The sequence below is a fragment of the Aythya fuligula genome, chromosome 2 (assembly GCF_009819795.1).
Source record: "Aythya fuligula isolate bAytFul2 chromosome 2, bAytFul2.pri, whole genome shotgun sequence".
Classification (NCBI taxonomy): Eukaryota; Metazoa; Chordata; class Aves; order Anseriformes; family Anatidae; genus Aythya; species Aythya fuligula.
The window spans coordinates 53,594,211-53,611,689 of NC_045560.1; the positions used below are offsets into that span (position 1 = coordinate 53,594,211).

General features: G+C 44.5%; 1 protein-coding gene across 1 annotated transcript in view; it reads right to left on the bottom strand.

Moving 5' to 3' along the window:
- The window catches only part of NUP153 (nucleoporin 153), a 41,717-nt gene extending 25,208 nt beyond the window's left edge, over positions 1-16,509 (bottom strand). The window contains exons 1-4 of the mRNA XM_032181058.1: positions 16,381-16,509; positions 3,718-3,931; positions 1,427-1,675; positions 82-221 (exon numbers count right to left, since the gene is read on the bottom strand). Of these exons, the coding sequence (XP_032036949.1) occupies positions 82-221; positions 1,427-1,675; positions 3,718-3,931; positions 16,381-16,440 (663 nt within the window). The 5' untranslated portion in view covers positions 16,441-16,509. The remainder of the gene's footprint in view (positions 1-81; positions 222-1,426; positions 1,676-3,717; positions 3,932-16,380) is intronic.
- Between the last annotated feature and the right edge of the window lie 970 nt (positions 16,510-17,479).

The following is a 17,479-nucleotide window of genomic DNA, read 5'->3' on the forward strand; positions in this document are numbered from 1 at the left end:
TACAGAAACACAGTACGGTAAGTGGATAGAAAAACAGGTACACATTCAAACTGATTAAAAGAAAGACTGTGCAGTACTTACAGAACACACTCCTCCAAAAACAGATAAACTGAATGCAGGTTTCTTAGAGCTAGCTGCAGAATGCTGCGAGAGGGAATGAGTTCTGTCAGCTTCTGTGGTCCAGAGCAGTGATGAAGAAGTATTTTTTAAAACTCCAACATCTGCCAAAGTGACATATGTTAGATGTAAACGTCTCTAGTACATACAGAACTTTAACAATAAAGATCATACTAATTCAAGTTCTTCAATACAGAAAAATAAACGTGGCTTCAGCTTCTTTAAACAGCTTCATGTACAGACTGAAAATCAAGTATCAGCTACAAAATTGAAAACTGTTCACTGAGCTGCAAGTAGTTTTCAGCAATCTTAACAAGTTAATACTGTGCTTCCAATGCAGAAGATTTTTTTTTCCTTTTGTGCTAAAATAAAAGAGAACTGCATAAACATCAGTGCATTTGTACAGACAAAGCTTTTTTCTATGTTGGTAAAAGGCTGGAGGCCAGCACAGATCATAATTGCACAGGTTTTACACCTGGAAGATTCCTAGAAGGCTGCTCTAAGAGTTAACGATCTTCTTCCCATGTATGTTTTACGACGACACACCAGAAAGTTGTAGTGCACTCAGGTTATACTGCGAAAGCCCAGCAACTCTACTCTCAACCATACAGAAGTTCTCTGAAAAACCTGCTGAGGACACTTCAGTCCCTGTCTATCTGGGGGACTAGAAAAAGCTGCAAACCTGCTGTTTGCCCTTTCAGTGAGAAGACCTAGGTACCAATCTACATCAACACAATGCTTATTTTTTATTTTAAAATGGTGTGCCTTCCTTAATGAATTTGGCAAAAGACATTAAAGTATTGACAGCTGAAGCCTTCTGCCAAGAAAGGTCAAAAAAACAGCCCATAACTTGTTATGTCAGAGTAGTTTTCTTATCTTCTCCTACTAAAACACAGGAAAACATCTTGTGATTCTATTTGTCACCTACAGTTATTCACATTTAACCAGCTGTCTGTTAGATATTCTGAGTCACTCTTCCTTCCAGACAATCATCCTAGTTGTCAAGCTACAGCAAGTCAGCCTGATTTCCTACCATCCCAGTTCAAAATTTACATATAACCTAGCTGAAAGTGTGTATTTCAGCATCGACTCTTTGTAACATCAGGGTATCACAAACGTATTCCAAAGCAGGCTTCTATTAAAAAGGTGATAGGATTATATACTTCTAAAACACTAAAACTTAAATTTAATTCTTGCATCCAAAGCTGACATTCTCCTATTTTGTTTACTAAGGTGATGTGGAATATTAAAGAACGCAAAGTACTTCACATTAAAAAAAAGTCAATTAAACAGGGAACAGAAAAATCACCTTTGTCAGATGCTCTAGAGGAGAAGCCACTGGTTGTTGACATGTTGTCATCGTCTTGTTGAGAGGTAGAATCTTTGATTTCTTTTATGAAAGAGAGTCCAGGACTGCCAATGCCAAATATTGAAGATGTCGAGGGCTGAGAAGGTGAGACAGAAGAATCCGACATGGTATAATTCAAATGGCTCCGATGAAGAGCGGGCCTTGTTAAGGCAACTGGGTAGTTCAGTGCTGATCTACTTGTGGATGGTTCTAGACAAGAAAAGGGAGATAATTAGCTTTGCTATAGACAAGCTCACAGAAGCCAAAACCTGTTTCCTATCAACAGCCATGCTATTGCCAAGTTCTAAGCGCAAAAATAGAGAAGCCAAATTTAACTTCTTCCTCACCCAGATACAGTTTCATCTAACTGTCTGGCTACAACAACAACACTGCTTGCAATACTGAGTATTAATGTTGCATTCAGAAGAAGTTAACTATGAGGTTTCACAACACCAGATTCCGACCTCGTGTTCAAATGCTCTAACACTGACTTGGCCTTTCACTAAGTCAAACACACATACTCCTCCTCGCACGTACAGCTTGCAATAAGCTTTACAAAATTTGAGATTACATGCTAAGTCACAGATAACACTGCAGCTTATATAATGTTGGAACAAAGGTCATTAATCTGAATACACAGCATGAAAATGAACATTTGCAGTACTTTTTTTCCCAAGTTCTACCATATCAGCTCATGTTAGAGGCAAAACAGTATCTCCTACCCATTAACTACTGGGATTTTGACCCAAGGGACAAGTACGTTGACCCAAGTAACCAGATGAGCATTTTTTCCTCTTGAAGCAAAGGGTCTGCAAACAATGCCAGTGGCCTGATAAAAGCCTACAGTCTCCCCCAGGAATCTGGGCAATTAAAATGACTTTGCGCCACTATCCTCTTGATGCTCGCACTCAAGCTTAAACTAGTTAGTTCAATCTTCATAACCACTGCAGTACCACTAATTAGTTCTCCAAACCATGAGCAGATTTTTAGAACAGTACCGTTTGAGATACAGAAAGTTATTCGGGCTGAAGGCCACCTAAGCAAGGAATATAGGCTCCAGCACATTGATACCTCAGAGCTGAAGAAACACATTTGTTTAAAAATGAAGTAATAATTTAAAAAAAATATCTTATTCTTAAGCATAGCAAGTAACACTCACAGACAGCTACATAAGCTACAAAAGGTTCTAGGATGTCCACCTGCTCCTGATCTCCTGGAGTTAGTAAGCTTCCAGTGCAGCTGTTCTTACTGAAAGCTCCTTTCACACAGTTACATAGAAAAGCCAACATGTGTTCCTCAGTCATGAAGACCTTCTCTATTCTTCTATCCAAACTTATTCCCAAGCTATAGCTACACAGAAAGCAATCAATCTCCTTGTTTACAATTAGATGAGATTGGAGGCAAAGATATTACCTCATTATTTTTTGATTCTGCCAACAACAGAAGCAACTGACTTTCCAGTTTACCTATGGTTATCTACGCACACTCAGACAAAACTTCTTTACTTATTAAAAGCTGAGTTCCCCAAAACAGCTAATTTAAGAGAAACTCAAGTAAGAGTATGTGCAGATTTATACAATAAGACTACAGTAACAGTGAGAGGCATCGGATATAAGACAAATTAATCTTTTATGCAGTAAAGGGGTTACAAACCTCGTTGCCAACGGTCCAAATACCTTTTCAAAGACACCCCTTCCCCCCATGTAGACCTTAAGGTTATTGAATATTTTAAGGATAATAATGTCATAAACCACATCCATGCACAAGTTCCCTAGTTCTCCATTAAGTTAACAAGGAACTTTACTACATTGATCAAAGCCCAAAACAAAAAAAGTCAGGACTCGAGATGGAATTTTCCTGTGCCGTTCTAGCATCTATTATTTTGTTTTGAAGACTGCAAAACAAATTAATTTTTTAATTGCCTTACGCAATTAGATTTTCATTCCGTATCTTTTAAAATATGGAAAATGCAACCTAGCACACTTGCAAATGAGTTATTTTCAGCATTTAGCACCCGGCTAATAGAGTACGTAAAGTTAACTGATGCCTTCCAAGAGCATAAGATGTATGCTTCGTAATTGTGCGTGCAGTTTAAAGTTAAGACAGTTTCACAAACAGTTGTTTCGACTTTCTTGTTTGTTTTTTCATTCTGTCAAAACCCTCTTTCCAATTTCCTTTTGATATTCGGATTCAAAACTAGAAATCTGTGAATAAATACAGATGGCCAGAATTCCAAATGATTTTTCACGTACCTTGTCTATTAAGTCTCGCTCGTTCAGGCGTGTATCTCCCATCATTTATGGTACCTCCGTCTGCGTAATTATGATGATAGTTTACTGGAGTCGCCGCCTGCTTTGCAGATTTATTTGCATCTACACACTCATTCTCACGCTTATTGAAATACTTCTGCAGCCACGCCGGTACAATACTTTTCACCGTTTCTGTCACTCTGCTAATTATTCCCTGCTTGAAAGAAAAAACACTTGTTTAATTACAGAAACACAGTCAACGGCATATGCTGGGATACAACTTTCCACGGACCTTGAAGACAGATATTATATAGCAAATACTCAGAAGACGACGACAAGGTTGATCCTTAGCATAGGATCGCTATACTTCTGGTACACCTAAAATTCAGCTAAGATTGATTTACGACTACTTATCAGTTTCTGCACTTCCAAGTGACCTTGGCAAAGTTCAAAATTTTGGAACTTCTGCCGAAATTCACCAGCAGGTTGTCAATTCGCAAGGGCATCAGGAAACTCTGTGCCTAAATACCTCCTGACCTACAGACTTGTTCCAGGACTCTTCCTCTTCGCACTCTCACGTGAAAACCAACTAAACCTGCCTACAGCCACACGACGGGCTGCTCGCCTCCCTGGTGCGAGCAAACACGAAAGCTAACTCAGCAACCCCAACGCAATGAGAAGTGGCAGGAGGTGATGAAGTTGAGCAAAAATTTGTTCATCAGTTGCTAACGCACGTATCGCGGGGTCTGGCTGGGTCTGCACCAACAGCCCTGCTCGCCTGCTTCTCTGGTGTCAGGCAACAGGATTGTGTAGTCTAAACTATTATTTGGGTGTCGAAAACTGATAATGTAGTTTGAACATGCAGAAGTTACAGTCTAATCATTCTGAAACAAGAACTGTGCTGTATTCAACTCTTAAAAAAAATAGCGTAGAAGCCAAAATAAAAACCTGAATCATTTAGGTTTTCCATACATGATAACGCAAACTATGGAAAATAAGACAACCAGACAGCCCTGAATCTGGGGTTAAGAGAGAGGCATGGGAAGAGGAAGAAAGGAAGACAGAAAACACAAAGCCTTTCTCCAGAAAGCCATCTTAATTCACAATTTGACATTTTTCCTAATGATCTGTAATTTCATCGTGTACTTGCACGAAGACAGAATAAATATCCAAGGACAGTTAAAACCACGCAAGACACCACCAAATAAACACATCCACCACGGTTAATACATTAAAACACACACAAGTACAAAATGCTCTGGATGTTGCTATTCTTCTCCAAAAATTCTAAGCCTCAGCTTCCCTACAAAAACCATTAAACGCACGTAATGCCATAGCTGACACACAGTCCGACACGCGGTACCAGGGGAGGCAGCCCCTTCCTCCTCCCCAGCCCCTCATTTCCACGTTCCCCTTTTATTGGGGCCAATATTCCTCTCCGATGAATGGAAGCGTATCAGGGAATCATATGGGTTCAAGTTTGCAAAAACAGACATTAGGATAGGCCTGTAGGATTTTGTTGCTGTGGAAATCCTCCCTGTACAGAAAGTGGCCCGAGACTCAAGACGGAAGAAGTCACAGGCACTCAGAAGAGCAAACACCCGGTCACCTATAATAACCTAAATGAATAACTACAGAGCCTAGCTAGACGAATAATTAACCAAGATGACATTTTACCATCCAAACCTAAAGCCAGACTGCTTTGACCCTTTCTTGCATATGGCAGCCTGGCTGCTGCTCCCCGCATCAGTGGCATTTGAAGAAAGAACTGAACCCCGAATAATTTCTCCAGCCCTTTCAGGAGCCAGAAGTGGGAAGTACTGACAGCCTGCTCCATCCAACCCGTGCATGGTGTAAAACAAGAAGCTTTGTCAATGACAAAGCAAGGAAAAGTAAAATATGCTGAAACATACCTCCAATTTCCTACTGCATAGCAAAAATGTTGATTAAAGGACTGCACAAGAACGAGGCAGGCGCTGTGAATGAGCCAGCGCCTGCCATCTAACATCGATATTGCTAAAAAAAGAAACAAACGCTCCCCCCAGAAGTAAAACACACCCTGCAGACGTGCCCATTCACAAAAAGATTCAAGAAATTGAGAACTTCCCAGTGGTGTCTCCTACCTGCCCGTCACAGCTGCAAACCAAGAAATAAAGCACCACATCCCAGGTTCCCTACTGCCATCATTAATCCCTCTAGGGTTTAACACCCAACAGGCTGCTGCACAAACCCCCTGCTTTCAGAGGAGGGAGCTGCTCTGGGGGCTCCCCATTGCCACAGGACAGGCAGTTTCACCCCAGCCGCATGTAGCAGCGCTTCAGCCGGTGACTGTGCTCCCGTCCTTCAGCAGACTCAGCATTAGCCCACTGATTTCAGCAGTCTGAGAGCTGCCGTCAGTCTCAACAGTTGCCTGCTCGTCTGAAACGCACTCACACGCTATTCTCATCCTAAAATAGCAGCAGGAAAGGAGAACAACACAGCACATGAAAAAATAACCACTGAAAAGGCCCGATAGCTTACTAATAGGTATTTACAGCAGCTCCTCAAATGCTGCGCATCCCAAGAGCCCGCAGCCCTGCTAGATACCTCTCTGTCAATGTATACACACACCAAGCAACAGTAGCCACAGCTACAGTTACCAGAGGCAAGCTGCCTTCAGATGCATCCCTAAACAAAAGATACAGAGGGGGAAATACCAGTAAACAAACAGGTGTCGTAGTTTACTACTTCGAAACACCATTTCTTTAAATGGTTTATATAAAGAGAAAAAATAATGTTACAGTTTAACTTCCGAACTTAAAAGCGGGCTATTTCTTGGCAAAAAATACTTAAGGAATAGGACAGTTTTCCCAGCTTGCCAGGGGTCTCTCACACAGCAATGGGGGCAAAAGTATTGGCAGGAATACTTGGAAACGATGCCTTACTGGAAAACATCTATTTTTGTAACAGAGTTGATGTCAGTATGAGAGACTTAAGTAAATCCCACTATTTGACAAAGGATGGACTAAAACAATTATCCAGAAAGGCAACACACTAACACAAATTCTTCAGAGATGCAAAAAGCACAACCCGATAAAAGAGCTAATTCATTAGATGCACTCCTCTATAAGCATCAACTTTTTACCTCCAGCTGAACTCTGATTATTGTATTTTAATTTTCTCTTCCAATTTCAGAAGGCTCAGTTCTTAAAACATACGAATCAGTAAATCCTCAAAAAGAAAGCCTGCACCTGAGGGTGAAGATTAGCGAGCGGCCACGGATCGGAGGAAGCACTTCCCACCCCCAAAAAGGGCTTCCAGGCTCTCTCCATCCCCCACAGTTACCTTGTGCCAGCTCTGGCGCACAGCAGGCTGCCCTCCCTGCTGGCTGCATTCGTTAAGCTGGCAAAACGCACGTGTTTCCCTGCTGGACTAATGAATTCAGCTGGCGTGGTGCAACGCAAACGGCCCAGGAGGGAGAGCAAGATCAAGCAGCCAGCACAGGAGAAGGAAGAAACGAGACCTCTCCCTCCTTTTGATTGAGTGTGCGCACACCATGCGGATTGTATCAAACCGACCCAGACAAACATTCACCTGTGGGCTGTGATGTATTTTGGGGGCAGCCCCGGGTCCAGCTCACTGTGTGCTTACACAGGCGCTGGTGCCAATGCAGAGACAGGAGTGGAAACCCGACGTGATCCCCTCTCTTGTGCAGCAGCACGGGCTCAGGCTGCCTGCAGACTAACCAAGCTCTTGCTGTCTAGGGAGTGGTTTCGGTTTGGATGCAGGACAGCAGAGTTTTTCAGTTAGAAGAAAAAGACAATAAAACTTACGACTTAATATGAACAGTATGTTACAGGAATGTCATTAATTACGTGACAGTGGAAAAACCAACTACTTTATTTAAAGTAACTGGACTAGTTCAAATTTATTTCTAAAAATCGTGAAGAAGGGATTATGCTTCCCCATGCCAAAGTCAGCCTCATTTTCCTTACTGTAGCTAGCTTGAGAAGGAACCTCCCAGGGAAATTCTGGTGCTGCTTTACATTTCAGCGCTGCTTGATGATTTCTCCCATGAAGACACAGCCCACTGTTACCATTTCCACCCGAGTGCAAAAGGCCAGTAGATGCTCTGACAGGTAAATCAGTGTCTAACTCGCTAGGTTAAATCCTTGTGGCGCTGAACAGCCTTATCTCAAGTTTGGTCCACACCTTCAGCTGACAACATTTCAAAAGAGGGTGCAAAGTACAAGACACCTTCCTTCTTGGTAAAAAGCACTACTTTAGGCTGTCGCTAATCCTCAGCAGAGATCAGTGGTGGTGCTGTAGATCTCTGAGCGCACGTTTTGTGCTACACTTTGAGATAGTCACCTATCAGCACCAAAACCAAACATTTAAGACCCAGGAGACAAATTTCACTTACAACTTCACAAGCAGTCTTAGGTGAGTCTGTTCTTAAACCCAAGAAGGGACGCGTAAGTACGGTCAATATTCTTTACTGAAAGACTGCTTCACAGATGCAGCGTGTCTGCAGCTAAGTTTCAAAGCCAGTCTATAGAACTGCACTAACAAAACACAGTTCAGATTTGTTTTTCCCTTACCACACAGTCTAAACCAATTATTTTTACTCAACTAGCACAACAACAACTAAAACAATACCTGGTATGAGGATAACAGACTCTGGCATAACCCAATAGACAAGAAGTTTAAAGTTTTCAGAATTAAAATGATCAAGAAATACACTTCCCATAGCACCAGATGGTCTTTACAGGGCCATTAGCAGTTACCAGATTTAGCAAGATGTATGGTAACATACATTTATATATTTAGGATTTAAATAGACAATGTTATGCCTAAACTGCCTATCTTATTTATAGGTATTCTCCATTAAGTAAAACACAATTCACTGCAGTAGTTCACCACCACCAAACATATTTGCCAAAAGAAACAGCAAACTCCCTATTCCCCCCATTTATTCTAAGTAAATCTGTGCATACAAAGGCACACCACATGCTACAGATCTGCTACCTCCAACAACATACTTGACTCCCAGCAATGAATTAAACAATATTTTCAGTGCCACTTTGCCTAAAAGCACTCGCAAGCTACAGCTCGCAGTCGGGAGGACACGTTATGCAGGTAAAACACAAGCAGGGGCAGGCCAAGTCCCACAACAGCTTCTAAAAGGTGGTTAAATGCCACTCAAGGGCAGCTCACTGCTTGATGCTCATCGTCCCCGTGCCCAACACTTTCTAGTGCAGAAGAGACATTACAGGTAACCTGAAACACATCTCACAAATTGAAGTACTTCCTGACACAAAATGTAAGTCCTGGCACTTCGCAGTAGCACTCCAAAGTAAATCACCATTTTGTAACAAGAGAAATGGAATTATATTTTTTAAATAACCATGGTGTATATAAAAGATGTCAGAGTACTCTTACGCTCCTTCTGAACGACCTTTCCTATCCATGCTGATCTACAAACAGAGCTGACAACAGGTTATGCGGGTTTGCAAAACGCTATTATGTCAAGTCTGTCGTACATTCAGTACTTTTTCTTATAAACTATCTCAAACATGCAAGCTAAAACCAAGTAACCAAAGAGTCACCTTCAGGTATTTTCTACGCTTGCATTAGATTTCAGCAAAACTAAAACTTTCCTACTTTTAAAGCATCATACACAGACGTTGCCTAGCGTGTAAGTTATACCACACAATTTAACCGAATCAGCAGACCCTGCAATTAACTAGGGCATGAGACTTTTTTAAATCATGTTACAATTGCCCCTGCTGCATGCACTCCCTAACAAGATTTAAGAGAAGCTAAAATGCTGAGTCTCAGACACAGCTGCGTTAGCTGCAGCAGCAGCTAGGGTTACATTTGTTGACATTCACAGCTAACCTTCTGAAGCTGCAAAGGTGATGCAGGCTCACCTCAGCTGCAGGGCCGTAACCTCCAGTCACCGGAGGCAGCAACATCCTTCCGGCCACGTGCTTTCACCACAGCTCAGCTGACAGAACCAAGAGCAACTCACAAACATAAGCCATGTCCCTAAATACTTTTCTCTTATGGGTAACCAAATTGCTGTTGCACAGAGATTTTTTTTTAGTGACCCCAGGTTACGACATCTGCATATCTGTATATAATCCACAGCTTTGTAAGGTAAGTTTAATAACAAATACTAAACAATTGCAGTGTTAGAATTATCATGCATCTGGCACAGTTGAACAGCTTGCATCTTTGGCTGGTCTTTGAGATCACCAGACCTGCACCTCTAACAGAGGAAGGAGCCCTGAGACCCAATTGCTTCAGGAAAAGTTTGATTCAAAACACAGCTATAGCTTAAAAGCAAAGTCAGCGAGCTTTCAGGACACACTCGCACAACTCCTTCCAACAGCAGAGCTGTGGAGACAGTAATAAACAACCTTGGCAAGGAGAATGAAAATTTTCTGCTGGCACAGGTATTTGCAAAGCCAGCACATGTGTTAAAACCATAGCTGTAGGACCTTAGTGCATGCTGCTCGTACATTAGCATGCACTTTTTTTGCAGCAAAGGTAAAGCTTATTATGAATTTATGCTTACTTTAAAAAAACAGCTGGTGAATCGCAACCAAGCCAAACACACACAATGACACTGTAAGTAAATGCAAAGTGCAGTTGTAAGTTACAGAATCTCAAAGGAAACTGCCCCCCAGAACGTCAGTGTTACTGCCCTAACAAAACCACTTTAGTGCTGTGCTAATTCCTAGACAGTGAGCAGAATAAATATTTAAAATCTCTGCTTGTCAAAAGAAGGGCAATGTATTTGTAACCTCGCCCACAACAACAAAGAAAAGCAAATATAGTTGAGAGGCTCTTTTAATTAATAAGTATTTTTGTAAAGCAATCTAGAATACCACAATGACAAATACTGTATCAGCAAGTTGCAAAACGACTTACGCTTCAGGCAAAGTCAAACAAGCCAGTTCATACTCACCTTGGCTCAATTTTAAGATGACCCAACCGACTTGGCTTGAAAGGGTTCAGAGAGTACTCACCCAGTCCCTAACAGAGCTGAAGGAGTACCAGCCTTCCTCCAGACGTGGTGACAAACAGCTGTGAAGAACGCTAGCTTCAAGTGGCTAGCAAAATTAGTATCTCTTTGGTTTATAGAAGTGTATTTAAATCCTACCTTCACTAAAAAGGTAGATAAGACCTGGAGGGCCTAGGCATAAGGAGAAAGCAGGTCAAGGCTTTTAAGAAGCACTGTAAAAAAAATACAGAATGTGGTAGCACAAAGGGAAAATACCTGGGCACAAGGGAACTGTACAAGGGAAAATAATAAACACGCCCAAATGTAGGGCCATTGTTCATGAAACTGAATAGCTGAATTACTTAATAGATAAAAAGTAATAAAATTTTTGCCTAATTGCTAAAAAAAAAAAATCTTAATTAGAAAAATATTACAGACACTAATTCTTGAGCTTCAGACATGTATTTTATGTTACAAAAAGCACAGAGGAGTTTTTGTTATGTTCTCTTAGCAGCATGTACCACGAGAGGTACATTGGGGAACATCTCCCGGCTTCTATCATGACTGTATAAATATGACTACCCAACGTTTCCTAGTTGCACAATAGCTACACAATAAATATTGGATTGACTAAACAGAACATCAAAAAGATGGCAAAAAACGTAGGATTTTTGCAGTTCAACAAGAGTAAAATGGAAAATTGTACCACATTAACAAAAGAGATGACTTGTTAAAAAGTGGTTTGGAAATAGCAAGCTCAGAGAAAAGTCTCTTAGCTGTGATCTCGAGGGCAACCTTGCCATTTACAAAAACTAAAAAACTTTTTTTTCGGCAAGCAAAAAGAGATGTTGCACTCTATCCTCGCAGTCTTCTGAATCAGCAGCTCAGCTCCTCCACAGCAGGGGAGCAAGAACCAGCGCTAATTACCGGCTGGAGGAATAAATAACGCAGAGGAAGTGATGTGCCGCCAGCAGATGAAGGCAACGTGCGGTGTCCCAGCTTACACAGACATTTATTTCATCTGCTTTAAAGTCTTCTGTCCTGAGACAACGCTCACTGCTATTGTTTTTCCCCAACACTTCACAGCCCCCAAGGCTGTCATGACAGCAACAAAAATATTAATAAAACGGTATAGCAGTCACATTCTGCAGTTTGTGGTACCGCTGACAGGACTGCTAGCCTAAATGAGAGAAAACCGTCAGTATCCCAGTTTAGAAAGTTCTTCCCCACCAGGATACATTTTTTGCTTTGGGTGGCAGTAAAAAGCCAAGCAGTATCTTTCAACATCTGTTCCGCCGATACAATTTGATATTGCTGGGACAGAGACAAAACCTCTGAAGTCAGTTACCAGCCCGTTCATTTAAAAGAATCTTTACATACATTTTAAGCAATTCTTAACATCTACAAATACTTAGCTCAAAGTGCTAACTTATTCCTACACCAGAAGGAGCAGGGAGATGCATATAAATATTAACACAATCACCTCAGCAGATTTCAAGATGTAATTCTGTCAATAAGAATTAAACCCATAAAGTCATACTTGCATAGCTAGCTCCCTATGGATGTTGTTTAATAGATTTAAGATTTTTATAAATTAGTATTTCCCTGCTTCAGGTTAACATGAACTAATTTACATTACTCAATAGGATATTCTAGGAACTCTTCAGCATGAGTTTCAAGATTTCCTCCCAAAATAAACCCGGCAGCTTGCAAGACTCCTTCTGCCCACTGCCTGCAGTCACTGCACGCCAAGAAAATCCCAGGCATAAATCAAACAATCATTTAAAACTGGCCCACCTTCAAGACAGAAGCAGGTGATAATGTAATGATTTAGGCATTGCTGCATTTAGTTTAAATTCCTGATCCTGCAACTGCTCTGCCTGGGCAGAATCTTACATGACATCTCACATGACTCTGTAAAACTCGCCCATCAGACAGAGGTGCTATCTGATCGGGACGTTAAATGAGTGGCTTTATGGTAACATCCAAAGTATAAGACCAATTAGAAGTATGTAGCAACTTATGCTGGTTTCTTCAAGGAAAATGTTTGGATTGTTTTCTTTTATACCAGCGTAGCACATCTACGTTACGAGTGTGCACTGGCATATGCACGTGTAAGAAAAATAAAAAAGCCAGCAGAAATTTCAATCTACAAATCTGACAGCCAATATGAAAAAGCTCTGATGTGAAGCTTAACATGAACATACAGGACAGTTAAAGAAACATTTCAGGTAGAACTAATTATTGATTTCTCATGCCTGAATCTGCCTGCACAAGTTTAAGAGTCCAAGAGAGTCAAGCTTCTCTGACATTTTCATTTGAATGATTAATTATCAAATAAAAAAAATAACCCCCAAAGTTATGCTAGCCTCTTCTCCTCCTGTAGGGAAGCTGGTTAATAAGTTAACAATGCGAACAGTCATCCCAATCATGCATCCACGCGAGTAACGCCTACCTAAATGACTGGGGCAACCCAGCACTTAGGAGCACTTCTGGCCACATCCTGCAGATGAAAGCCCGGCGTTGGACACAGCAGCTCCCTCGCCCTCACGTGCTCGGCTCTCAGGGCACAGATGCAATTTTAACCCAGGTGCCCAGGCTCCTTACACGATACAGAAGCAGGATGGATATTTCAGCATGAAATGGCTGAGGAAATGGGTAGCACGCCAAGCCCAGCATTATCTCAAGTCAATGCAATCAGCACGGGGCTGTCAGCACAGAGCCATTAAGAAAGCTGTCCAGAGGAAGGACTCCTAAATTCTACTCCCAGACTGCCTAACCCAGAAATGCAGAAAGCTTTTTGTTTCTGAGGATTCCCAGCCCAGAAACCTTTGGGGTGGGTGAGCCTATACTATCTTTACCTAGCAGCGCTGTTACTTGTTGTCAGTTTAATAATATAGCTGCTGATAGTGCCCTTTTTATAAGGCAGGATGGTAGCCCTAAAGGGAAAATACCACGGTTTAGTTCCTTCATTGGTGGGGCAATCTGTATCCATATCTCCATCTCCTAGGACAGTACGCAAGCTGCAAGTCACGAGTGCTCTCTTCCAGACAGCATCTGTTCACCTCTCCTATTTCATCCGGTTTAAAAAAAGGCACTAGATTTAAAAACAAACAAACAAAAACATAATGAAGCGGGGCTCTAAAGTTTAGTCATCAGGCATACGGGCAGAAAAGGGCAGGAAATGATAGGCTTTGGATGCTTGCTGTAAGGAACATCTAACATTAAACGAGCACGAAATTCTGAAACCAAAGGCCAGAACCTGCACGTCTCCATTCTTGGAGGGCAACGTTTTCTTATCCATCCTCTTTCTGGCTCAGTGAATCATGCGTTCTTTTTCTGGATAGTAACACGGCCTCAACCAGGAGAACTGAAGATAACACACAGCTTGACGACTGGGATATTTGCCTGGGAAGTGGAAGATGTAGGTTGATCGCTCCAGGCAAAAAAGGAAGCTGAAGTAGGGTCTACCACATTCTGAACAACCGCTTTAACTAATAGTTTTTAAAAAGCAGCAGCACCTCCTCTTGCAAGAGCCTCCTAAAGCTGTTGCTGTATTTTGTAGGAGACTGACTCTGCAGCTCACATCGGGTACGATCAGAGAATTCCCACCTGACCAAAACCCCAGGACCTACGGTTAAATAATATTCAGCAAGCTGACAATCATGAGCTAGGCATCCTGCTAATCATCCCTCCTGCAGGTAGGAGGAAAAAAAAAAGTAAATTAGATATCCCAGGAACTTCAAAGCTGTTAACTATACTGTCTAGTGCCCAGGCACCTTCAGAGCTTAGTGATAAGAGACGGAGGGTTTGGTGGGCTGTAATTTTGATCACAAGCACACAAAACAGATCTATTTCAGTATTTCTACAAACTGACTTATTGACAAAAGTTGTAGGGGGAAGGATGAGAAAAACAGCGGGGTAGGGATCAGAATCAGAAGTATAACCTCATGTTAAAATCGCATCGATCGCTTTCGTGTCTCCCCAACTGCGTCACAGAGAGACAATTAACATTAAAGCACAGAGACTTCTGCAGTGTGGGCATTACATTGAAAACAAACTGAAATTAATTGACAAATGCTCTAAGCAAGCTATTTACCCAAAGTTCATCCTGTTATGTTACGGGCATTTGCACGATTCATATGGCTACAAAGTTATCAGCTATAATAAATGCACACGTACAACATCGATCAGTTTGCCTATTTATCAAATCATTACATTTTTTCCCCGATAAGTTGCTGTTAATTTGATCTGCGTTGGATGTGCAGCATCCGTTCTCTGTGCAGAATCCCCCAGACATCCCCAAGCACGTGTTTGCTCTGGCACACTGTTTCAATAAACCTACTGGAAAACACCCAGAGATAACAGACAATAGCAAAGTTGGAAAACCATCTCCGCTGATTATTAATTCACCTGTAAGGTTTATCAGTTATCTACGCAGTGTCGGCACACGCGAGATACGACACTTTCAACGTTAATGTGTTGTTGAAGCCCGAGGTTTCAATGTTTGCTCTGTAAGCGTGGGGAATGTTTTATTGCCCTTCCAGGCCAGCTTTAGATGGACTAGACTGATTGTCAATATATGGTGTAAGGGACTTGGCATTTCTGTGAGTGATAAAAACCTAACTGAGCAGCTATCCATGCATAGTGCTCCCTCGGTTTTGCATATGATACTCAGTTACGCTGCTGATTTAATAGCGGAGAGGTTTTGGCTGAACGAACACGTGCAGAGGGCGTCTGCAGAGCACCTCTCTGGGCGCCTGACATTTCTTAGCAATGAGCTGCTGGGAGGGATCTCAGCGTGTCCCCCCTCCAGCACGGGGATTTTCACACCCTGAATTTACAGACCGCATTCACTGTCAACCTACCGTACCCTACCACACGAAGGAGAAGTAAAGCCTGGCAGGTAACATGCAGAGAATCTACGAGGGGGCGAGGAGGGGTGCAGGGAGCGGGGAAAGCCCTGGAGGTCCTGAGGGCAGTGGGCTGGGGGTGAAAGGGAGGGTGAGGAGGGGGGTAAAAGGCTGGGTAAAGGGGTAAGGGGGATAGTGAGGGGCTGAGGGGGTAACTAGGGGGGGCAACTAGGCAGTTGAGGGGGCAACTAGGCAGTTGACTAGGCAGTTGAGGGGGTAACTAGGGGGGTAACTAAGTGTCTGAGGGGGTAACTAGGGACAGTAACTATGTGCTTGAGGGGGTAACTAGGGGGGTACAGGGGGGGGCTAGAGAGTGATTAAGGGAATAAAGGGGGAAAGTAAGGCGCTGAAGGGGTAACTAAGGGGGTAAGGAGGTGGCTAGGGGGTGATTAAGGGGATCAGTAAGGGGCCAAGGGGATAACTAAGGGGGTTAGTAAGGGGTTGAGGGGGTAACTAGGCAGGTGAAGGAGTAATTAAGGGGATAAGGAGGTGGGTAGGGGGTGATTAAGGGAATAAAGAGGAAGTTGAGGGGGTCAGTAAGGGGCTGAAGGGGTAACTAAGGGCGGTTAGTAAGGGGTTGAGGGGGTAACTAAGGGGGTAATTAGGCAGTTGAAGGAGTAATTAAGGGGGTAAAGAGGTGGGTGCAGGGCGATTAAAGGGATAAAGGGGCGGGTGAAGGGGTCAGCAAGGGGCTGAGGGGTAAGCACAGGGGTAACCGAGGCGCTACGGGGCAGGGCCCGCTGCGTGGGGGCCGCTCCTCACCTGCCTACACCTGGGGTAGGGGGCCCTCGCGGCGCCCCAATGGTGGCGCCGACCCTTCATCTTGCCGCCAGCCGCAGCGACTCCTCCTTCTCCTCCTCCTTCTCCTCCTCCTCCTTCTCCAAGCGCTCCGGATCCGGCCTCGGCGCTGCCGCCCGGCGGCACAGCCGCCCGGCCGCCGCCGCCCGCGCCGCAACTGCCGCACCCGCCGCCGGCCGAGCCCTCCGCGGCCGTTGCGCCGCCGGCCGTTGCGCCGCCCGAGGCCATGCCGCCGCGCGCCGCGCTCCGCTCTGTGCCGTCACACGCCCCCCGCCACGCGCCGCGCCGCGCGGCCTGCCCTGCCCCTCCCCCTACCCCCCCTCCCGCGCGCGCGCCCCCTCCCCTCACGGGAGCGCGCACTCCCCCCTCCTTCCTCCCCCTCCCCCTCCTCTTCCTCTCTCCCTCTCCCGCTCCTCGCCCCGCCGCCCCCCTCCTCCTCCTCCTCCCGTTCCCGGTCCCGGTCCCGGTCCCGGTCCCGTCCCGTCCCTCGCCCTCCCCGCTCCGCCGCTCGCCTCACGCGGCCAATTGGGGCAGGCGATGGCGGCTCGCGTCAGCGCGGCGCGCGCCGTGCGTCACCCGCCCGCGACGGCCCCGGCCCCGGCCCCGGCCTCGCGAGAGGGGAGGGAGGGGGGGGAGGAGGGGGAGGAGGCGGGGCCGCGCGGGAAAGCGCGGAGTGAGGGGACGGGGGGGGGAGGGGAGGGGAGCGGGGCTGCCTCAGGGATGGCGGCCTCGGGGAGCGGCCGCCATAATAAAAGCCGGCCCGGACAGCACAAGAACGGGGCTAAAAGACAGCCACGGAGCCTCCCCGCCCCGTGGTGCCGAACGCTGGGGTGCAGCAGCACCGCGCCGGGTGTGGGACAGCGCCACAACCCCACAGTGCTAGTCAAAAAAAGCCCCACACCGATAACCAGTGACCCCCACACCAATAACCCCCACACCAGTAACCCATAACCACACCAGTAACAAAAAAAAAAAAAAAAACACACCAGTAGCCCCCACACTGTTAACCCAAGCACACGCAGTGTTTGAGGTTGGGTTGGTGGCCGCCTTGGTCCAGGAAGCG